General features: G+C 43.7%; 1 protein-coding gene across 5 annotated transcripts in view; it reads left to right on the top strand.

Moving 5' to 3' along the window:
• Nucleotides 1–890: 890 nt before the first annotated feature.
• The window catches only part of SMS (spermine synthase), a 51,734-nt gene continuing 28,191 nt past the window's right edge, over nucleotides 891–24,433 (top strand). Inside the window, exons 1-3 of one of the 5 annotated variants that reach the window (XM_053306150.1) lie at nucleotides 891–1,238; nucleotides 9,161–9,316; nucleotides 16,433–16,553. In XM_053306150.1, the coding sequence (XP_053162125.1) occupies nucleotides 1,187–1,238; nucleotides 9,161–9,316; nucleotides 16,433–16,553 (329 nt within the window). In that variant the 5' untranslated portion in view covers nucleotides 891–1,186. Of the gene's footprint in view, nucleotides 1,239–1,944; nucleotides 1,991–5,931; nucleotides 5,957–9,160; nucleotides 9,317–16,432; nucleotides 16,554–24,433 lie in introns of those variants that run through there. The other 4 variants (XM_053306151.1, XM_053306152.1, XM_053306153.1 and 1 more) reach the window with 4 other exon arrangements.

The following is a 24,433-nucleotide window of genomic DNA, read 5'->3' as shown; positions in this document are numbered from 1 at the left end:
AGTAGAACAAAACACAGCCTTTTCTCACATGCAGTGAGAAGGGCTTGAGGGCGGGCTGCAGGGAAGGTGGATTAAACCTACCTTTCCCACAGATGATTGAGCCATACTTACTGGCCCAGGCAGCAGGGACGGCCGGGATGTGTCATCCCGGTCCCCAGAGTGCCCATGATGCACCTCTCTCCTAACCTCATTTTAAAGGGAGGGCAAGTGGGTTTGCCACCGTGGTGCTGTCAGAATCAGCCTGATTCCAGCAGTTCACTTGCGTGTACAAAACTGGGTTGGGCATCCTTAGCCTGGATTTGCACACGTGTATGAATTGACTCACAATATAACCATACTTTGGGCAACTTGATTGTCTTGCCTCGTTTGCCCTATGCTTTTGCCTATTAAGAGCTTGAGCTGACAAGCAACTTTGGCTACCAGTTTGGGATTTCAATTGATTTTGTGGTAGCAGTCCCTCTTTAAAAACAAAATGCAGAACTTGTACCATGACTGGTCATCCTTAGGCGAAGCCTACTGCCACCAGGTAATCCATCTATCTTCCAGATAGGTGAAAGACTGAAATTTGGTGTTCTGGCTATACTTTTCAATTGCATTGTGATGGGAAAGATGTCGTTTGCAGCTAAAATTTGTTTTGGTACCGTTCTGGAAATCTCCCCTGAACACCTATCATGGAAGAGTGGCTATTAAAAGTGCTCCAAGTTGCCTAAATGGACAAGTTTGTGGGCTTATCCGATGGAAGAAACGACCAATTAGGACGCGCGGGTTTCTTGGTCTCAATGCTGGTCTAGAAAGACTGCAGCCGCCCGTTTCTAGGTAACCTTAATAAATCGGCGGCACGAAGAAAACTCAGCATGCAGCAGCCTCCCTACGGCAAGCAGCAGCAGTCCCCTTAGGCGTCTTGCGGCCCGCTCCCTCCCCTCGCCTGCTGCTCTTTGCAACCCCAGCAGCAGGGAGCGGCTGCAGCCTTCCTCACCACGCCGCCGACTCATTCGCTTCCAGCCAGGCTGTCCCTCCCCCTTGGGCTCTCACAGCGCAACACGGAGGCACGGCTGCAACCCTAGCCTCAACCTCGCTTGCGCGCACACACACACACACACACACGCCTAGACACACAGAGCTCAGTGGCACTCGCAGCACAGCAGCGGCCGCCTCCACCAGGCATGGCACTGGGCTCTACCTCACTATGGCAGCAGCAGCGCGACACAGCACCCTGGATTTCATGCTCGGCGCCACAGGTGAGGCAGAGCGGGAGAGGGTCGCCCACCTGGGGGCACCGCGTCCCCGCGACTCCCCTCATTCCCCTCTCCCCACCCAGCCACAGACCGATCTCCCGTTTCTGCGCCTTCTGTAGCGCAGGAAGGAAGAGTGGCCGGGCGGCCGACCAGCCAGCCAGCCAGCCGGGTCTCCCGCACAGCAATGGCTCGGTGCAGGCCCTGGCGGCGGCGCTGCTGTCGCCGCCGCGCCACGCTCTGCGCAGTGGCTGCGAGCTGACCCAGGGCAGGAGCTGCTCCGGGCAGGCCAATCGCTTTGCCTCCTAAGCCGAGCCTCTTGTCTTTGCTTGCTGCCTGCCGCGGCTGCCCCCAGAGCATGCAGGACTCCCCCTACGCACAGCCCCTCATTTCAAGCCCTGAGGAAGCTCCGCCACCCGCTGCCGAAGCTCCTTTTGCCGCCAGTTCCGGCACCTTCCTCCTCCTCTCTCCCTCTCCTACCTTCGGCCTGCCTCATGTTTTGATTCTCTTCGCCTCCTCCCCCCCCCACCCCCGAATAATTATTTTCTAACCTTCGTGCTTGCGGCTCCTCCCCTTCAGATATGCAGATCCCTGAAGCTCAGCCACCCCTCCCCTTCGTCTCTAGCCATACAGATTTCTTCGCGATCGCCCCCTGCGTGTGCCTACCCCCTTCTAATCATGCAGTGTCCATTCATTTCCCTGAGCACCGCACACTCCATGCTATAATATGATCCACTCTCGGCATCCGAAAATAACTAGTAAGGGCCGTCTCCCGCGCCGATAACCCGTGTACCCCCCTTCCAAGCATTCTCGTTTTGCGTCCCTAACATTTACAAAGGGGCTAGTCCGTGCTTGCAAATTAGACTTCCTAACTGCGCCTTTTAGAAAGTACGCGTGTGCTCATTTTTTGAGGAAGAGCTCATCTTGCACACTTGCAGGACCGCATGCGTGACCTTAATCTGTCCCTTAGGCGGGTAGGACTTTTTTTTTTTTTTAAATGCAGCGGGCAGAGGATGAAGAAGGTTATTCAACTTACTTTCTGTAGTAATCGTGATAATTGAAAGGAAACGATCTATCATATGCAAAAATCTGTCCCAGGGCTTGGGGGGTGGGAAGAAAAAGTTAAATGGATTCTTCGACGGTGAAGTGTATTTTTAAATGATAATTAAACAGAAACAAAAAAAGCTAGCAGGAAATGAAAAACCAGGAAGCTCTCTTGTTTAGGTTAAAATGGTGTCAGCCGCATGCGAGTGACACTTCAAGTAAAGCTGCAAGAAAAAGAAAGCAGGGATATTTGGAGTTGTCTCTTCCCCTACCATTTTCTTTCTTGCATTTTGGTTAGGTGGTACGAGAGGGAGCTGACTCTTTATGAATGTGGGGTCGTTATTCTCTCATTGGGCAGTTAGTTAATATGGTAAATTGGTTTATAACCTGAATTGTACATCTTCAGTAGTTGAGTGGGAATAGTTTAAAAACCACAAGTAGTTCTAGAAGGCCTGCATCCAGTCTGCTCCAGTCATCTGGGAAGTGTGTAGTCACCTATTAGTTTACAAACAAAATGTTTTTTGCAAGTGTGTGTATGAGAGATTGAGTGAAGTTAGGGATATTTGTACAGATCAGAGACACTACTCTCACAAGGTTCTTGTTGGTATTTTTTTAGCCTACTTTCCTCTTAAGTAAGCTTATGAAATCACCCGACATTTTGTGTGTGTGTTTCTGTGTGCCCCCAATTGCTCGACCAAATTGGGTACAGTTTCAGGGACACATAGGGAAACCTCAATGGCATAGTTTGTGATGATGTCATCCAACCTGATTCAAGATGGCAAAACTTTTGAGGTCCAAGTGGACTAATGTGAACCACCTAACCAATTTGAACCATATTTGCTACAGCTATAGGGACACATAGGGATGCTTCAATGGCATAGGTTGTAATGATGTCATCCACCCCAATTCAAGATGGTGGATGTGCGAATGTTTAAGGCTGAAGTGGCTAACTTGTGAAGATGGGAATTATAAATTAAAATTATAGTGAAAGGAAAGTAGGCAAATTAGTTCTTATCAGAAGAACTTCTGACATTCTCCTTTCAAATCTCAAGATGAAAATCAAACTGTTAGTTTAGTCTTTGTGATGAAATGGTGCAGGACTACTTTTATGCAAATTGGCTCTTTGGAGCTGTCAGTCATAAGAGAGAGGGTGACAGAAGTTGGAAGGAAAAGTTCAGTTCAGTGGGGATTTGGGTCTGGGTAGGAACAGTCTTAAAGGGGAGTTGTCTGAGACTGTCTAAAAGATAAGGCAGTCTAAAAAAATGAAGCACTGGGTTATTAGGACAGTCTGTAATAAAGACTCGGTTGTGAAGTGCAGTTCTGAGAAGGAACTGGGTTCAAAGGTAAAATGCCTTCTATATTGTGTGTAAAGTGCTGTGAAAAATTCAAATCATCAGCTTTGTAACCAAATAAGATTTCAGTCCTACTGATCAGTAGTGAAACAAACAGGTAACATCTTTAAATAAATATTCTTCTTGTTTTGTTTTAAAGTACATCTGATTGAGTGATTCAAGCCCTCCTCACATCTGCAAAGCTGTGTTATCAGGCTAAAGAAGCCAACACAGGCCTCATCATATTTCTCCTGCCACCAATTATTCAAGTGCACTTTATACAAGCCAAAGTAACATCTAACGTGAAAAACTGAAAACAAACTTTACACACATCCCTGACTCAGCCCAAACGCCACATTAACCATAACCACATTAACCCAAACCAGCTTTAACTGCCTCTTATGACTGATAGCTCCAAAGAGTTCTAAGCCAATTTGCATAAAGGTAGTCCTGTACCATTCCATCACAGCCGTTATGATATCTCCCCCCCACCCCACCGCTACAGCTTTTAACATTCCTAAAAGTACTGAATGTTGTAGATGGGAAGATAATGTGCTGAAACATAAACTTTATGAGAAGACGGTTTGCAGGCTCTTGCCGAGATGCAAGTCCAATGTAGTTGAGATTGCATTTGTATGCATTCTAGGTCAAAGATTGGCAACCCCAAGGCCATTCTGGCCTCTGAAGGGTAGTGCCTTTTCTCTCTACTATCCTCCTTCCTCCCAGTGTCTACTGAGAGGTGGAAGAGGGGAGTGGTAGTAGGGTTTGCTAGAATGTTGTTTGGGGGTTGGTGGAGTCTTGGCCTGGCATTACTTATTCACTTTCACCTCTGGCGAAACAAGAAGTATAAATCATCCTGCAATTTGTTTGCTCTATAGTATGCCCATGGTGTCATTGGGCAAATTTGGGCTTGTTTAAAACGCTGTGGAATCTGATTTCGGTAACCTGATCCTAAATATATGCATATATGTGATGCCAACCGTAGGCCAGGATCCAGTGAACCCTGAAACAGGTTCTGTGAGCTCAGGTGAACTTTGGCTTTTCTTTCTTTCTTTCTTTCTTTCTTTTCTTTTGAAAGGGAGCCCTCATTCCATATGAAAAACTTGTTTTGAAACTGATGAAAGTTTCAGAAGCAGCTTGTGATGTAGCATGGCGGTTGGGATTCTGTAAAATATTCTGCAGGGCATAATCTGTTTTTGTGAATCTCAGCAGGTTTTTAGATTCTAGTTATAGAGGTCATTCACACAATCAAAAACGGTGTTCTACCTGGGTTTGGGAGCTGTGTGTGCTCCCCATTTGTGGTTGCATGGAGGCAAGGTAAGAAGAAATCCTGGGTAGAAGTGATTGTGTGGAAGCAAGGTAGGAGGAAAAGCTAAAAGTTTTCCTCCCATCTTGGTAGTGCTTCTTTTAGCTGTTGATCTTCGCCAGCTAATTGTAAAGAGACAGATTCCAAACTAATGGTAATAGGCTCAGTTTTGAACCTCATCAACATGAAAACTTGAAAGCTGCCTTACACCTGGTTCTATAAAGGCATGACTAAATATTATCTGGGGCAGAGGACCATGTTGCTGCTCAAATGTGTAGCATCATTTACCTTCTTTCAGCAGTCTGCATTTTGCATGATCAGTACCGCTTTGTGGCTGAAGCTCACCTCTCCCTCCTTTAATGTTATTGCATTTTAAAATAATACAATGTGGTAAAATTGAGTGGAAGACTTTCCAAAGTGGGGCAAGGAAGTCTGGCAAGTGGTGGAGGGAAAGTGAAGGGAATTAACAAGTTGTAGGGTTTGGATGGATCTTATAATAACAAATCTGTTCTGGATCTGGATCTGGATCTGTACATTAGGGATGTGCAAACAGTTCGGGGGGGGGGTTTCTACGTTGAACTGATTCGCTTTGACGGTTCTGGGGTTGAACCAAATCCCCCAATGGTTTGAGGGGTTCGTGATTTATTTTTATTTTTACCTTTAGCCCCTTTGGGGGGTTTCCTTTAGGGCTGGGGGGGGTCAGCGAAGGTTCCCCCTCCGACCTTGGTCAGCACTGCCGCGGCCCATTTTACCAGCTTATTTGGCCCATTCGGGCCTCCATATGTCAGTGCGGTGGCCATTTTGTCTGCCACTGTGCATGTACAACTGGCCTCTGCGAGGCCCTGGGCCATACCAGACCTCGCAGAGGCCATTTGCGCATGTGCGGTGGCGGAGAAAATGGCCACCACGCTGACATACGGAGGCCCGAATGGGCCAAAAAAGCTGATAAAACAGGCCGCAGTGGTGCTGACTGAGGCTGGCAGGTGGGGGGGGGGAACTCCCCCCCCCCGCGGCCTAGAGGAAGCCCCCTGAAGGGGCTAAAGGTAATAAATAAATAAAAAACCTTCACGGACCCCCAACCAAACCGGGGGCGGGGTTCTAAGGGATGCTAGACCGAACTGGTCCAGTCAGGTTTGAGTCAGGTCTGGACTCAAACTGAACCAGGTCAGCCGGTTCCGTACACATCCCTACTGTACATTCGAAAGCCTGGTCTACATGTGCACTAGCATGAAGTGCTAGAGCTAAGAATACATTCATTAGAAGAGTTAATAAGAGTAGATTGTACCACCACTGTAGCTTGCATATGGGGGAGTTATATATTTTTTAAAGCCTCTCTATAAAAACAGGACTCTTTGGAAGTAGAAAACTTTCAAAGCAGTCAAAGGGCTAGGTCAACACCATTCTTCGTGCTCCCTGCTTTTCTGGTTTTCTGCTTGTGTAGAGTTTTTGACAGGGGAGCCTTCAAAACTTGAATCTATTATTTGTAGTCTAAAGTGGCACAGTGCATTTTCCTTCTCATTCTCGTGTACGTGCACACCAGGGCCTGAGTATTGTAGGAGGTATTCTAATTCTTCTTGTTACTCAGTTACCATTTGGTACATGTTTAGTGTGACAAATTCTTCTTGAGTAAATCTATGTAATCCCCTGTGCAAAGGTACTGTGTAGAAAAAGCTGAAAGATGACAAGCAAGGCAAACTAGATTCCAGTCTTGTGTGTCCAAGACAAACAGCACTGAAAATTAGTCAGTCAGTCTTCACTGTATGAAGTATGCAGCTATTACCCTGAATAGCTTAAGTATAACAAAAGAGGTTCCTTGTTAGTTTAGTCACTTGTTTTAAACTGTCTGCAGGAGTATTGTGGAACTGTTTCAAGGTTTGTTATTTCTCATGATATGTTCATGTATTTAGAAAGAGTAACCTTTTTACCAGTTTGGACAGTTGTGAACTGTCCAAGAACATGGTCTTTGATCTGGGACTGATGCTGTAAATTTTACAGTAACTATGAGTGTTTTGAAAAAGTTGCCAGGTGCATTAGGAGAAAGTATTGATTTGACTGAGTTGAGGAAGAGTGCACATAATATTCTTGTACACTGGTGAGGAGACTCATATGTTGATAGAAGGAAAGAATCTGCTTAGAGGGGGTGTTTTTTCTGAGCCTCTGTGGTGTTTTCTCTTTTTTCCTTTCTTTCTTAGATGGAGACACAGACTAACGTAATTTTTATGATTTTTTAAATTTCACAAGCAGGTTAACTGCTAGCTGAGGAAAGTACTGTGTAATGCATAGCTGTGGGATAACTCATCATTCTGATAAATATACAGTGTGGCTCCCACCACAGTATAAGCAGGGAGTGGAGCTATATTCATGAAACTAAAATTGAATACATCACTGTATTCCAAGAATATCTAGTTCTAGAGCATACAAAAATATAACATTTCTTGGCAACTTTAGACTTGAACATTCAGGAACCAGTATAGGACAAAATTAAAGTAAGCTTCTGAGGATCAAGTTAAGGCCCTAAGTAATCCAGGTTTTCATATTATCATCTGAAGTTTAACCTTCACAGATTGATTCACTCATAGAAGTGTCAAAATTGTAAAGGTACTTCCACAAGAGATGGCATACTGGAATTTGGTGCACATGTATGTAGTCCAAGACACATTGCTTACAGCAAGCCTAAGGGGACATTTTAACACTCAACTGTTAAAATTTGGGATTTCAAGTATACATTGCAATAGTAGTAGCAGTACAGAGAGAGCTATCCTACTTTGAACCCATATATAGTCTGCAGTTCAGAGAGGAATTTCCATGGCAGCCTGGAAAGTATCTATGCTTAGGATAAACTATAGAATTTCTCCTTTGTTTCATGTACTTTTAGAATCTGCAGTTTGGGGGAGTGCTTTCCAGTGGTAGCCAAGCTCACAGAATGCGAGCTAATACCAATATTACTAATGATAATAGTATTATATTAGTAATATCATACTAATCTTGCTTGATTACTTTCTTCCTTCAGAGTTAGGTTTAATTGTAAACCTTTGGAATGATGCTTCTGTTACAAACATATTTGTGCAACATCCTAACAGGTACTGCCTTTTTCTAAAGGTGTGGCCTTTTTTTAGAAGTAGCTTTCACAAACATCACTACAAGGAGATAAAGGATTTCTTGCCTTCATTTGCAGAGTAGACTTTGTGAGGCTGCTCTCATACAAATGAGTGGGGATGCTGAATGAATGAATGTATTCCAATCATTGATCAATTATATATACAAACAGATGATACTGCATTTAGATAAGAAGTAAATCATACAGCGTACATCACATAGAAACCTTATATAACAACATCTTAAAAGAAGGACTAGAGGCTAGCTGTTGACGTATCTTAACAGTAGCTGCACAAAATTTGGCAACCTTGTAGGTGGTAGAAGGTTTCTTATCTGCCAGGAGGATTATGGTGTAAAATTCAGCAGTCCTGCCGGGAAGTGTGATAGCAAGGGAGAAATAAGACTGCACCGGCTATCATTATAAAAAGGACAAAATAACCGCACATGGTGGACAGATTCAACCTCACCTGAGCCATGGGGGCATAACCGACTGGCCAGACTAACAAGTAGAAGGTTGCCGGTTCGAATAGCTGCTGATACTATATCGGGCAGCAGCAATATAGGAAGATGCTGAAAGGCATCATCTCATACTGCGCAGGAGGAGGCAATGGAAAACCCCTCCTGTATTCTACCAAAGAAAACCACAGGGCTCTGTGGGCTCCAGGAGTTGAAACTGACTTGACGGCACACTTTACTTTACTTTACTCATGAGTAACTTACTCTGGATGTAACCCAGTGACTGGAATAGCCTGTCACTAACTGTAACATTCTGTAATAACTGTAACATTCAAATTTCTCTGTGTGTGTGTGTGTGTGTGTGTGTGCGCGCGCGTGTGTGTGCGTACACACACACACACATATGTTCTCACAGACAGACTACCCTCCATTGGGTACCTGAGCTGAAGTTTTATGACAGAGGGGGTACACTTGTTTAAAAAGCTTGAGGACCCCTGTTCTAATACAATGTAGGGGTTAGGAATGTGCATGAATAAAAAATCTGGATTCAGTTTGAGTCCCTACCTGTATGGGGGGAGGGAGGGGGAGGAAAAAAGTATTTTCTTAATTTTTTTTCCTTGGAGACATTGGAGTCAGGGCTGGAGAAGGATCTGCTGCAAGTTTCACAATCTCTTTCTTTCCCTGTCTTTCCCTAGCCATGCCACCTTGCAGCGATTACTGCCTGCCCCCCTCCCCCTGCCACGCAGAGAATGATAAAGATAAAGATCTGCTGGAAACTTTGCAAGTATTGGCCCATTACCTGTTGACAGGAGAGGGGCGCACTACAGCTGAGCTGAGCCTACTAATCCGAGGCAAGTGGAGTGAGAGCAGGCCCTCACTAAAACCGTGGCGGAGGCAGGAGTCAACAGAGCCCACTTCTCAGCACGCTCTTCCCCAGGCACCAAGTAGAGAGAGCAGAAGGGGCAGTTGGAAGGCGGGCGTGCAGGGCCCTCGAAAATGCTACATTTGCTACTCCGTTAATCCACCGTAGTTTCAGGGATTGAACCTGGAATTTTCTGCATGCAAAGCAAATGCTCTATCTCTGAGTCTTCACAGATGTGTTCCTTCCTGGGCATGTCAATAACCAAATCAAAAGTATGTTATTTTGTTCCGGGGCCCCAGAGAAAAGGGTCAAGAAAGAATATTTCTTGAATCAAGAAAGAATATTTTTTTTAAGACATAACTATAGTAATGTCCTTTTTAGTAATCGGTTGCTGTGATTTGTTTGTGTCCAAATATCCTCCAGCGTTTTTGTGCAATGTGGTCAAGCAGCTGATGTAAGCCCCCATTTGCACCTATCTAGATTATGAAGAATGTGGCAGAACGTTAGGTAGTATCATATAAGTAAGGGCCAGAGTTCATGTTTGGGTCAGGGATGCCATTAAAAACTGCCACCTTGTGAAGATTTTTGCTTCCCAGGTCACAATATTTAGAGGCCCCTGCTCTATGTTCTGATAGCACTATACGTTTTTTATGTTTAATGGAAACTCTCCAAGAACTCTGCCTGAAGATGCAGCATGTCATAGTCAGATGGACAGCTAGTAATTTGACCTTCATTAAAGAGTGTTTCAGGGGCTTGGGTAGAGATGGGTTCTAAAACTATTAAGCCTGCTAATGGCACCAAGAGTTACAAAGGGTCAAACTACACCTACCACAGACTTCTGTGGCTGAAAGTCTACAAGGTTTTTTTCCCCCCTAAAAAGGGGGCAGGAAAGTAATCCTTCGCCCCTCCTTTGCCGGTTCCCCAAGTTGAATCTATCCCACCCACCTACCCCACTGGTGTTTGCAATATCAGATAAATATTTTGATACACACAGCTTTTTCTCAACAAGGCAAATAACTGGGGGGCATGGGATTCAAGTTGGGGAGCTGGTGTGAACTTACAAATTTTGGTGCTCACATGTTTTCCCTAAGGAAGCAAATATCAGCTTCAGGGGATGAAATTCAAGTTGGGAGCAAAGGGTTAAACTTCCCATGCACCATGACCCAATCTGCCCCCACCTCACTGCTTTTTGTAAGGTAAACATAGGAGTACCCTAGAAAGTGAATGGCTCAAAGTAGCACAGGCAGGTTTTTAAATGGAATGGGGGAATTGTTTTGTTATTGGTTGCATTAATGGCAAAAATGAGTAAGCAATGGAATAGTTCCATTGAGGGAACGCAAAGAGACTAACAGCAGGGAATAACTTGTGCAGTACAAGAACCAAAAACAAACCACTTCTCATGTTGAGAAAAAGTGCTTGGGCTATCTGAGTCAAACACATATTTCGAGGGGGAAAATATCATTGTTTTTGCATAGGCAGTCTTGGAGGAAACTGATTATCTGGACCCATTTCAAACTGGTTTTTCGGGCAGGCTACGGGGTGGAGACTGCCTTGGTCGGCCTGATGGATGATCTCCAGTTGGGAATTGACAGAGGAAGTGTGACTCTGTTGGTCCTTTTGGACCTCTCGGCGGCTTTCGATACTATCGACCATAGTATCCTTCTGGAACGTCTGAGAGTGTTGGGGGTGGGAGGCACTGTTTTACAGTGGTTCCACTCCTACCTCTCAGACAAATTCCAGATGGTGTCAATTGGAGACTGTTGCTCTTCGAAATCTGAACTTAAGTATGGTGCTCATCAAGGCTCCATACTCTCTCCAATGCTTTTCAACATCTACATGAAACCGCTGGGAGAGATCATCAGGGGATTTGGAGCGGGAAGTTATCAGTACGCTGATGACACCCAAATCTATTTCTCCATGTCAACTTCTTCAGGAGCTGGCATATCCTCCCTAAATGTCTGCCTGGAAGCAGTAATAGTCTGGATGTGGGAGAATAAACTGAAGTTGAATCCAGATAAAGACGGAGGTACTTATTGTGCGTGGTCAGAACTTTAGAGATGATTTTGACCTACCTGTTCTGGATGGGGCCACACTTCCCCAAAAAGAACAGGTTCTCAGTCTGGGAGTACTGGATCCACACCTCTCCCTGTTTTCTGGTTGAGGCAGTAGCCAGGGGTTCTTTCTTATCAGCTTCGGCTGCTATGTCAGCTGCGTCTGTTTCTCCAGATCAGTGACCTCAAAACAGTGGTACCTCTGTTGGTAACTTCTAGACTTGACTTCTGTAATGCACTCTATGTGGGGCAGAAACTTCAGTTGGTTCAGAATGTGGCAGCCATGTTAGTCTCCGGGTCATCTCGGCGAGACCACATTACTCCCTTGTTGATGGAGCTACACTGGCTGCCATTTGATTTCTGTGCTAGTTATAACTTATAAAGCCGTAAACGGCTTAGGTTCTGGGTATTTAAGAGAACGTCTTCATTATGTGCCCCACCACCCATTGAGGTCACTTGAAGAGTCCGTCTCTGGTTACCACCAGCTTGTCTGGTGGATACACAGAGACGGACCTTCTCGATTGCTGCCCCGAGATTGTAGAATGCGTTCCCTGCTGAGACACGATATTCCTCATCTCTGACTATTTTTAAAAAACATCTGAAAACTCATCTCTTCATCCAAGCTTTTTCAGTTTTTTAAATTTGTAGGTTTTAATTTTATACTGTTTTTAAATTGTTAAACTGTTTTAACCTTTTATATTTGTTTTAATTGTTTTTATGTCACTGTTAACCGCCCAGAAATGAACGTTTGGGCAGTATATAAGATAGATAGATAGATAGATAGATAGGCCAACAGTTGTATTACTGAAGAATCCAAACACATTGCAGAGCTAATATTCTTTCTTGTGTTTGATGTACAAGGAGTGTCTCTGTATACAGCAATATTTTCAGATTTTTGTGGTTTTATTTTGTTTATAATTGAAACATGTCCCTTGATGTTGACACCAGAATTCTGGATGCTGCTGCATGAGATGTCGTGACAGCCACCAGCCTGGATGGCTTTAAGAAGGGCTTAGATAAATTCATGTAGGACAAGTCTATCAATGGCTACTAGTCTGAGGGCTGCAAACCACCTTCAGCCCAAGAGGCAAGATGCCTGTAAATACCAGTTTCAGGGGAGCAACAGCAAGAGAGAGGGCATGCCTTCACTTCTTGCCTGTGGACTTCTCAGAGGCATCTGGTGGGCTACTTGGATGGGCCTTGGGCCTCATCCAGCAGGGCTGCTCTTATGTTCTTATGCGCCTGCAAGGATTTAATATGCTTTTGGTATTGGCTTCAGGCAAAGTTGGAAATGTGCACAAATTATACAACATACTTCCTTTTATTGCTCTTCCCGCCCTCTGCAGTCCACTTGCTGTTGTTGACACCATCACCACAGCCTAAAAGCTTTTAAGTGTTTCCCAGATGTATGTATGTATGGGGGAGCTAAAGAATATGCAGGACAACTTTTGTCATGAAACAATGGTAGGAGTTAATGCTGTGGTACAAACTACAACTTTTAAAATTATTAAAGAAAATCTGAAAATGATGGCCACATAATTTCCAATATTACTGTCCTGAGCCCCTTCTTTATGACACATTAGTTGGTGTTGGTGGGGCAGGGTGAATGTTAGAGGAGTAGTAAGAGCCCATCCCTTTTTTTTATCAGTTGTGAACTGCAAACGAAAACAGAAGGCAGTGCTGGCTTCAGAAACTGATAACTTGTAGAATGCAGGAAAATGATACTTGCTTCCTAGAACAAAATGCCATTCTAACCGTAAATCACCAAGTTTGTTTGTTTATCAATCACCCTCTTCTTCCAGAGATATCAGGGCAGCATATAAGATCCTTTTTTATCCTCCTAGCAACCCTTTGAAGTAGGGGAGATGGTGACTGACAAAACTCATGTGGTGAGGTTTATGGATGAGTGTGAACCCAGGCCTTGACAATTTTATTCCAGCATTCTGTCTCCTACATCATGTTGACTCTCTTATTTGCCCCTTCTCGTTCTCCCAGCCACCCTGTGAGGTTTGTTAGGCTAAAATAAAATAATTGGTACATGTTGTCCCAGTAAACTTCTTGTGAACCTGTGTGTTGCCACACTTTTTGGGGGTAAAAAGAGTTTCTGTAGTGGCATGGAGTTCTAAGTACTGAGGAAAAAAGTGTGGGCAAGGGGTAATATTGTACTGGTGAACCAAAGAGAAAAAAGTAGGGTGGGGAACCCCTAAGGTGCTATGAAGCTGATTGTCAATCCTTTAATTAATTATTTAAAAATCTTGCCTTATGCAATATGAGCCCAAAGCTCTTCTTCAGAGGCAAAGAATATCTTTTTCAAAGACTAGGAATAATATCATAGGTAGCCCATTGGGATTGATCATGCATTAGAAAACTTAGAAAATGCATTAGAACCCAAAACAATTTTAGATCTGTTTTTTTCATATGGCATAATGCTAGGGAGCTCATTAATAACTGCCACCTCCTGCAAAATTAACTTGCTTGTTAAATGTGACAGACTTACCAAAACTTTATGACTGCATCTGGCTGCAGTGAGTAAAATTCAGTTCCCAAATAACTGAATTTTTGATAAATCAGCTTCCTGTTGATTCTGTCTATATATAGCCAGTGGACAGAAAACAAAGGTCTTTCCTGTTACTGTTTCATAAATATGTTTAGAAAATGTTTCTAATGTTAGTATTGTGGGAAAGGCTTGTTTGTCATTGTTCTTGTAGACATGCTTGTACAGATGTGAAGTACCAGCAAGCTCATTTGTTCTGAAGAGGACAAAAACTCACAAATAAATACTGTGTTTTGTAATCTAAATTAAAAAATCCTTTCTCAAATTTTCCCAGTGACACCTGGGTTTCCCCTATGTCTTTGCAAGCCACTCTACACTGTGTATTGTGATGCACATATGTGATATTTGCAGCCCCATTTGAAGAAGTACCCACACTAGGGAGTTGGGATATGGCTCTTTGCCATAAGTAAATATAGTAGCAAATAGTTTGTCTGCTACCATATAATGCACACACCAGTCTAAGAAAGCAGATTGTTCAGGTTCAAAACAAGAAATTGTGTGACTTTACACTGCAATCCTGCACAAAGTTATGTTGCTCAACTCACATTGACTCCATTGCTACCTTAAAGTGGCATTTAACTTTTCTGTATTGCAGGCAGATTCATTAGGATAGTACATGCAAAGGTTATGGTTCATATGACTCTTTCTATTTGCATAGAACTCAGTTTTGATCATGATCTGCAGAGATGTTGCAGGCCATTTGTATACTGTATAGATACTATCCTTGGGAGTTAGATTTGTTGACTAACCAATAGCATGATTATATTGATGATGCAGAACAATCCAAGATTGGACAGAAGTACAGACTGACTGGAAACAAAGGTCTACAATCTAAAAAAAGTTAGTCATGACTATGTCTCATTGAAGTTAATGGTACTTAAGTTGGTAATGACTAGCTTGTTTCATTGATTTTAGTGATGCTGATTAGTCATGACTAATTTTCTTCATATAACCCAAAGGGAAACATGTCAGCTGATAAATTTGATACCACAATTTAAAAAGCAACTTTTTCCCCTTTAATGGTAATTATGCATAAGTTGCAACCTGGAAAATTTATGAATAAAAAGTACAAGATTATAGTTAAATATTAACTCCTGCTCATATAAACAGGCGATTATATTTGTGAAGCCAAATGCCATATCAATAATCTTAATAAAATGGGTTAAACACAGTTTGGCTTTTGTTTCATGCTTGGATTCTGTACTTGGCAACTGCATAGATTCCAATGCATTTTCATTTTAATCTTTTATCAAGGAAATACTCAGTTTCTTTATAAACTGGCTCAATACTTGGAATATTTAATTGCTTGACTATCTAGAATATCCTGTTCCTTGGAATATTCAGTTCCTTTATGTGCCTCTGTGATTTTAAAGAAACTGCTTATTAAGTTGTTGTGAGCTGCCCCTGTATCCTGATCCTCTTTCATTTGCATCCGTCTCCTTGTTTGTCTATTAGTGTATTCATTCAAAGAATGGGAAACTGAGAGAAGTTTAGTTTGACTATATATCCTATAGTTTCTATTCTGAACCTCCTTAGAAACTAAAATTATATAGAAAATGGGATTAGGTCTGTGCAAAGCTTTGGAGAATTCCCTCAGGTCCCTTTTACCTTCATAGGTAGGTAGACTTTCCCCCAGTGAGCTGGCAAGCCTTCCTGGGTTTTTGGCAAGTAACTCAGTCGAGGCCTTTAAGATAAGCCTCATCCCAGGCCCCAAGCACTATTAGAAATTGTAGTTATCCCCTGGTTTAGGAAGCCTGGAGATGGACTGTATTTTCCAGATAATCCTGTGATTTTCCCAGAAGTGCTTGGGGCATGGGATGGGGCTTATTTTAAAGGTCCACCTGAGTTACTTGTCAGAAGCTTGTGGGAAGTTTTCTTTCCTCTCTCCCCGCATGGAGGTAAAGCAGATGTAGTGGAGTGTGTATGTGCACGCATGTGTGCAGAGGTGCTCTTATCCCTGGACTTTGGGGCTGAAGTCCAGGGCCTCCACAGCCCCTAGGGGCCCCCAAATCCTCATTATTCTGTCCCAGGTATTGTGGTTGCCCAGCAGATGCATAATTTGCCTGGGGTGGTGGTGGTTTCCAAAGACCTTTAGGTCCAGGCTCCAGCATTAACTAAGGGTGTGTGTGTGTGAGAGAGAGAAAGAGAGAGAGAGAGAGAGAGAGAGAATAATCTGTTTAGAAGCTGCTTTTTCTGTAGTTCATTAATTTTGACTGAAGAGGGGATTTTTAGAAAGTTGATATGAGATGTCTTGCTTTCAATGATATAAACATTATGTTTCATTTGATAGTTTTCCTTTTATTTTTGTTCTCATGTGAGAGGATACTGACTAAAAGGCTATATAATAATGCAACAATGTCTAGCAGAAGATAAATGCCCAAGCTTCCAGTTCCATTATTCTATGCTCATGATGAGAGCTATGCAAGTCTCAAAGATACAGATGATAAAATAGATGTGTGTGTCTTCACTGACCATCGTTCTGTCTTCTTTCACTTTCTAGCTGATTGTAATGCCATTTTTAAAGGTCTACAGTCCATCTTCCAAGAGCAGGGAATGACAGAGACTATTCATAACTGGGAAGATCATGGTTACCTAGCAACATATGTCAATAAAAATGGCAGGTGAGTTGAATGTTTGACCTGTTGAAAAACATAGTGATTACTTTTTAACAACAAGGTAAATGGTACTGTCACCCAACATGAACAAAACATTTAATTAAAAGCTTCCTAGTAAACTGTGGTCTGGAGTGTGCCTGGATGGGAGGGGCAAATCACTCAAAGCATGGAATGGTGAGGCAAGAGGTTAGGAAGGATGCTTGGAAGAAGAAAAGAGCTAGGATTTGATGCGAGTGCGGGACTTGGAATGAGAGTATAGGGATGTGCTCTAAAAGCTATTTGGCATCCGAACGGCAGCACAATCCCTTTAAAACCGAGGGCTTCCACAGCCCCTTTTAACACGGAAGAGAGCAGGTCCATAGCTGCTGCTCCTACATTCGCCACCACTTGTTATTGTGGCTTTCCCCCCAGCTATGATCACGTGCCTGTGCTGGCACACGATCATAGTTGGGAAGAGCACCACAATAACGGAAATGGTGGCAAGTGGAGGAGGAGCAGCTATGCAAGCCTTTGGTTTTAAAGGGATTGTGCTGCGATTTGGACACCGAATCACATTTCAGAACATCCTTATGATACCATAAGGTAGATACCCTTAGGTTAGGAAATTTGACTCATTTGGAATAGGGGTGTGCACGGAACCGCCAACTGCGGTCCGGCACTGGGGTGGGGGGGTACCTTTAAGAGCGGCGGGAGGGTTTACTTACCCCTCCAGCTGCTTTCCCACTCTGGTGCTGTAATCCTAAGAGTAATTGGGGCGGCAGGACACCTCTCTGCCGCCCCTTCCCTGACGTTGCTTGAAAAAACTCCCAGGAGTCCTTTGCGTGCACGCACGTCACAGAGACGAGATGCTTTTTTAATGGCCTCCGGACCGGTCCAGGCCCATCCCTAATCTGGAACTGTGTCTGTGCTAAAAATCAAAATCAAAAGTAGAAATTTCTGAAAATTTCATGTCAGTTTAAAAACAAACACCCAACCTAGAAGTTTTTGGAAAATTTGAAATACTGTAGAGGAAATACTTATTTTTTCTATTGTGTTTAGACTTCCTATAATGTTTTGGAGACAAAATGAAAAATGTACAACTAGTTAACATATAATATTTTCCTTTTTAAGAATAAAACAAAGGCATTCATGCTTTTAAATCTCCTCAGTATATGAAACAATCATTACAAATATATGTAGTGCTAGAGATTGACCTGTATATGTGTATGTACTCTCTTCTGTGGGTCTTAGTGTCAAGGTGGGATGTGATGAGACCAGGAGGAAGCGGATTCAGTGCTTCCTAATGTAAATGATGAGGTTTCTCTTGAGGCTTTGCTATCCATGACAAACCTTTTGCAGTATCTGCCTTGACATGACTCTTACCAGAGCCAGAGGAGGAGCGGGGAGTTCACTGGAGTTGAATCCTTGTCTGTAAGGGATTCACAATAAGCTGCCACCATCCGCTTTATTTTGATGTGCGAAAACCCACTCTCCATATAAGGTTCCTGGGGGGGGGGTGCGGGGTAAAGTAGCAAAACCCTCCCCAAAAGGGAGGCCTCCCCTAGGCCTCCAAAGGCATGTGTCTAAAGCAGACCCAAAATGAAGACTAGCACACTTCAGCAACAAGATTAAAAGAAAAAGGTATGCAATAAGAACAATTGTTTTTTCATAAATCAGATTGTAAGAGAGAGTTCATTAACCTGGCAATGCAGATTCCAAGCAATCAGTAAAGAAAAATAACTCCCTGAAGCATTTAACCGACCTGGTCCTAACTTACTACTTATAGGCTGCGGCTTTCCCATGGCCCCAGCAATCGGCCTGCTACCTCCTCAGGGTCCTGAGGAGTCCTCCTGATATCAGAGTCTTCCTGATACAGACCAGAACTACTGCTGGTGGCTGAGCCAGAAATCCCCACCCAGTTCTCTGGATCAGTCCCTTTGATTTGAACTTCCAGGGGTTTTTGCTTTTTAGGCCCACCCTCCCAGCAGCTGCTCTAAGTGAGGCCTAGCCCTCCTTTAGGCATAGGCTAGCCTTCACATCACTACATAACCCCTTTGACATTCTTTTAATTCTCTCCACACAAGGAGGCAGGGCAAAAGGCTGCATGTTTTCCTATAGTAGGATGAAGCACAGTGTCACAGTACTTTGAGATGAGAGATTATCTTCAAGATGAACAAGTAAAAAATAGTGGAGCTCTTCTCACAATCAGTTTTGAGGGATGGCTTCACAGGCGGGTTTGCCGCCATGTTGCCACCGGGATTGGGCCCGATCCCGGTGGTTCACATGCGCGTGCAAAACCGGGCTGGGCTTCCTAAGACAAAGGCAAGCGGGCAGCAATTCGCAAGAAAAGAAGGGCCTAAGGAAGGACCTAAGTCCATGAGTTCTTTTAGTAAAGATGACAGTGTCTCTTGTGTGGGGCAAAGGCTGAAATGCATCTGGAATTAGAGAATTATAACTCTACAAGTATTTTTCAGCCCGTTAATTTAACGGGCGCTAGTCTCCACCCTCAACCGCCGCCTCCTCCCGCCCGGGCCCACTGCCTGCTTTGGCTGGGGCTGGCGCCATCCAGGGCCGCTGCTGGCCTCCCCGGCTGGGCCAGGCCCCCCACCACCTCAGGCCTCTCACTTCAGGCCCCCCGCCACCTCAGGCCTCCCTTACCCTCCCCGCGGCCGGTCTGGTTCCGCGGCCGCCGTCTCCGGGCTTCCCGCGGCAGCCACTGCCGCCAGCGGGCCCAGTCTCCCTGCCGCGGCCGCTCGGACATAGCGTGTTTTCTGGCCGAGGCCGCGGCTCCGCCACCGCCTTGGCCGGCTTCCCCCACCGTCTCCTCCCCCCCGCCCAGCTTCGGCGGCGGCCGGGCTGGTCCCGCCGCTGCCGCATCTGCCCTTCCCTGTCCCCGCTTCTCCTGCTCCCGGTCCGGGAGCCAACATGGCCGCCGTGTCCCTGCGGCTGTATCTTTCTCGGGCGCTCCGCGCATGCCCAGAACGGCCGAGAAAGACACGGGCAGGGACACGGGATCACACTCAAGGGCTTTATTATAGAGGATATTACACAGGATTAGAAATGTAATTGTGTAATATTTTTCATTGCCCTGCATAAAATATCTTGGATTGAATAGTTAGATAGCACTTTGAAAAAGCAATGGGCAAGAAGCAATGACAATTTGTTAAAATTATGATATTGTAAAGCATTTTCATGCATCATTCTAAGAGATATGATAAAAACTTAGGTTTTTAGAAACAAACAAACTGAAAAATGAAATTTTTCAATCTCTGGTCTTGGGAACCAAAGAGCAGGATTGGTTTTCCCCCTCAGCCTTCACATCTCTAAACAAAAGAAAGACACATGAAATTTTAAACATTACATGTATAAGCAATGCTTCTTGATATTGAATTCTTGATTGACACTCTGTTAAGAATAAATTAAGTTTGTCTTTTCTTGAGATCCACATATTTAAGGTTTGAAGTGTGGGGCAGAGTGAAGAAGTAAGCAGAGTAAGACTGGTAGAGTTTCTATTATTTTTTCAAGGATTTAAAAAAATACGTATTTCCAATTCCTCCAGTAATGAAATTGTTACAAAAAATGGATTTCTTGCTGCCAAAATGAAATGTTACCTATGTGAAATAATTCAAGACCTTATTGTTATGAAACAAATCTTTTCTGCCAGAAGGTATGCAAGTCTTGCTGGCTGAAAACATTGCAGTTTCCTAGCCAGAACAATTATCTGCAGTTATCTGGTTTGGCAACTATCAGCAGAAACATGGTATTTTGTGGTTAGCTATTCTTGTCCATACCATATTAGTATTATCGTCCTAAGTGAATAGAATGCTTCCCTGAATTACTGCTAAGGGAGAACCAATTATTCAAAACGAGTTGTTGAGTAGTCCAGAATAGAAACCTAACACTTTTAGGCAACCTTTGTTGTCAAGGTTTTTATAAAGTTACGGATGATCCTGGAATACCTCTTTTTCAATTGTATTTTCTTTCTCATCTGCATTCTTAGGCAATGTTATCTCAAAAAAAAGAACAAAAAAGAAAACATAGCTGTATGCATACTTGGAGCATTCTGTTTCAAGAGTAAGAATTGCCGCAAGATAAAATGAGAACTTGCTTCTTTGATGTGGTCTTTGTCTTCTATACCTATGGGCTTCATGCATGCATGGAGACCAAGTCGGAATCTTCCAAGCTTCATTCCCTGCTTTTTGGTGGGAACCTCACCCCCGATCGCTATATCCGGCTGCGTCTCTCCTCATCTCAAAAGCCTTTCATCGTCCACTCTTCAGTAGACTTCATTAGGAGAAAGTGGATAGAGAGATATTCTTCTCCCTCTCACATAACACTAGAACCAGGGATTATCCCATGAAAATTGATTGCTAGGAAATTAGGACCAACAAATGGAGGTACTTTTTCACACAACACATAATCAACTTGTGGAATTCTCTGCCACAAGATGTGGTGACAGCCAACAACCTGGATGGCTTTAAGAGGGGTTTGGATAACTTCATGGAGGAGAGGTCTATCATTGGCTACTAGTCAGAGGGCTAAAGGCCACCTCTAGCCTCAAAGGTAGGATGCCTCTGAGTACCAGTTGTAACAGCCCTCAACTCCTGTCTGTGGCTTCTAGCGGCATCTGGTGGGCCACTGTGTGAAACAGGATGCTGGACTAGATGGGCCTTGGTCCTGATCCAGCAGGGCTGTTCTTATGTTCTTATGACTTTCTGGCTTCGAGCTGTGAATAGAAAGGAAAGTTGTTTGATTTCTCTCTCTCTATTTGCTCTCCTCCTGCTATCTCCCCCCTTTTCACATGTATCATGTAGGTGCATTTCTTTCTTTCTTTCTTTCTTTCTTTCTTTCTTTCTTTCTTTCTTTCTTTCTTTCTTATTATTTACATTTCTAGCCCATCCTATAACTAAAGGTCTCAGAGCAGGTTACAATAAAACCAATATAAAACATAATTAAAATATATCACAGGCCCTTAGCCAGCTTTTGGCATAGTGTGTACCTGCCACTCCAAACAAATTCTCTTTTCTCCCTGGCCTCACTGACTGTTTTCACTGAACATTTTATAACCTGCCTCCCCTGATTTCTGCAGTTCCCCCCCAAAAAACTTTTGAGGCTGGCTACAGGCCCGATACGTCATAATTTTTTTAAAAAAAATGCAGTGCCTGAGAGCGGAAGAACTCTCAAAGGCCAGGTCAGAGGCCAGGTTAAAGAGGTGCATCTTCACCATTCTCCTGAATGTGCACAATTTTGGAGCTTGGCGCACCTCAGAGGGGAGGGCATTCCACAACCTAGTGGCCACCACAGAGAAAGCCCTCTCATGTGCCCCTACCCCTTTAACTGATGACAGTGGTGGCACTACCAAGAGGGATTCTTCTCCAGATCTTAACTGATGGGTAGGTCTATATGGGAGAAGGCATTCCTCCAAGTATTTGGAGGCTAGGTTGTTGATAAGGGTTGGCCCCTTTATCTTGCCGGCTTTCCCCTAGAGCTGCAGGAAATGCTACAAAGAGCACAGAAGACTGCAACAAAGAAAACCTATTCGCACAATTGGACTCATTTAATCACATTTGCAAACCAACAAGGTTTTGATGTTTCCTTATTACAAGTTCCTCAAATTTGTTCTTACCTTTTGCATTTAAAGTGTTCTGATTTGAAGTTTTCTTCTCTCAAAGGTCATCTGTCAGTGATAGTTGTCCATTCTCCACAGCATAACTCTTTGTGGTTTTGCCACCTTATGGTAAAACGTTTTCTTAAAGGTCTCTCTCACATTCTGCCTGTTGATCATGTCATGGCACTTTTGTGGGGCCGCAACATGGTCTCTTTGGTCCTGGCCTGTCTGATGAAACCACCTTTTGAGCTCTTGGCCACTGTGGAACCTAGACCACTTACCTGGAAAGCAGCATTTTTGGTGGCCATTACCTCGGCTTGGAGGTTGAGCAAGCTCCGTTCCTTGTGGGTGGATACCCCTTACCTCCATTTCCATGCTGACAAAGTGGTCTTAAGGCCAATTAACATTACAATTCCTGCCTAAGTTTGTCTCCACTTTCCACAGGTCTCAACCTATAAACTTATCGATTTTCTTTCCATCTAGTGGTCATCTGTTCTTTTACACATCCTCCCCACTGGGGTCTCCTGAGGACGGACTCCATGACTGAGGGGATGAGAAGGGGTGCATCCGCATAGAGCTTTTTGGTTCGTGCCAAAAAGCAGGGAATGAAGCTTGGAACATTCTGACATGGTCTCCACACATGTGTGAAGCCCATAGGTGTAAAAGAACAGATTACCACTAGAAGAACCAAAGTTATAGGTAAGCAACCTGGTGTTACTTACTGTAATAGTGGGATAACCTGGAAAACAAGGCTGGTAAACCTGAATAAGCCAGGTGAGTCCAGTTATTGTAAACTATCGGCTGCCCCTTTGTTCTGTTTGCTAATAGAAATTTAAGATTCTCCAAAAGAGACCTGAAGGGGAAAAACAACAACCTGGGATGCGTTTCTGAGGATTTCTGTAGTTGTACACCAAATAGAGTTGGGGTGGGAGCTGGTAATATTTAATCATTACTTTCTCCCATATAATGAATAGCTGCCATTAATTCCTTTGGGAAGAAATCACATCACTGTACTTGTGGACAAAACCCTCCAACCAATCTTGACACTTACAGCTTGGGTCCAGGGTACTTGAGCACCTCCTTTGACATGAACCCTGCCTCCTAATCAGGAGAGGTCTGGTTACGGTTGCAGCCGGCTCGTCTGGTGGTACCTTGGGACTGGGCCTTCTCTGTGGCTGTCCCAAGGCTTTGGAATGCACTCCCTGTCAAAATAAGTTTCTCCATCTCTGGTTGTTTTTAAAAAGATCTTTAAGACACACCTGTTTTCTCAAGGTTTTAATGAAAATTAATTTTCAGTTGTTTTATTTTGTGAAAATGTTTTAATTGTTTTTGTTTTATATTAATTTTGATTGGCTTATGTACAACGTCTAGAGATACATATATCTCTATATATCAAGCATTATATAAATATGATAAATAAATAAATAACAGGCCCATTTGTCACCAACAGAAGCGGTGGGGGCGGGGGAGTAATGTCCGTCCTCCCTATTTGAAGACGGTTGCGGGATGCAGGCAGGGGATGATATGTTAAAAATGCCTTTCATCTTTTTGTTTCTACTCCTTGCCTTCCTCCCCAAATGCAATGTGAGTTGTGAACAGAGGTTTGTGCATTCCTATCTCTTTCCTGGGACCTGGAGGCCATAGCTCGTTTGTGAGAACAGGAGGCAGGGATAGCTCTGGAGAAGTAGGGCCTTATCCCAGCCCTTATAGCAGTGGCCTCAGTGATGGATGTGAGAGCTTGCTATCCCATTCATCCATGAGGTTGTTGTCATTGTATCAGGTGTAGGAGGGTTCAGGTTCACCTCTGCTTCTCTGCTTGAAAAGGGTGAGTGACAAGCCGGTGTTGAGAGGCATAGTAAGTGAGTGGAAGTAGCAAGTGGGAAGAAGAATCTGCAGGGAGGGCTAGAAAAGTACTAGAATGGTGAGGGTGGTTGGAGATGGGGCTTGATATAGAAACTCTCTATATCTCCTCCCTTGCACAACAAACGACAATTGGATAGTAATAGTAATACATTTCATTGTCAACTGTGGCTAGACATTACATAGGTCTTGATCAGTGCAGTGTCAAAAGGCTGGAAATCCACATTATTGCATATTAACACTTAGTTAATCGAAGAAATAAATATAGTGCAGAGCCAAAATGTGTTCTGAATGGTATATAGTACAAAGGCTTTGAACATGCATACTCTGCAGTTTCAGACATACTATGGTGGCTGCTGACACACTTTTCTTTGACAAAGGCATTGTATTAATGCCCATTTTGAAAGCTGCAGCTGCTAAATGAATCAAAATTGATTTG

This window comes from Hemicordylus capensis, chromosome 3, assembly GCF_027244095.1.
Source record: "Hemicordylus capensis ecotype Gifberg chromosome 3, rHemCap1.1.pri, whole genome shotgun sequence".
Taxonomy (NCBI): Eukaryota; Metazoa; Chordata; class Lepidosauria; order Squamata; family Cordylidae; genus Hemicordylus; species Hemicordylus capensis.
This window is presented reverse-complemented; position numbering and strand designations above follow the sequence as displayed.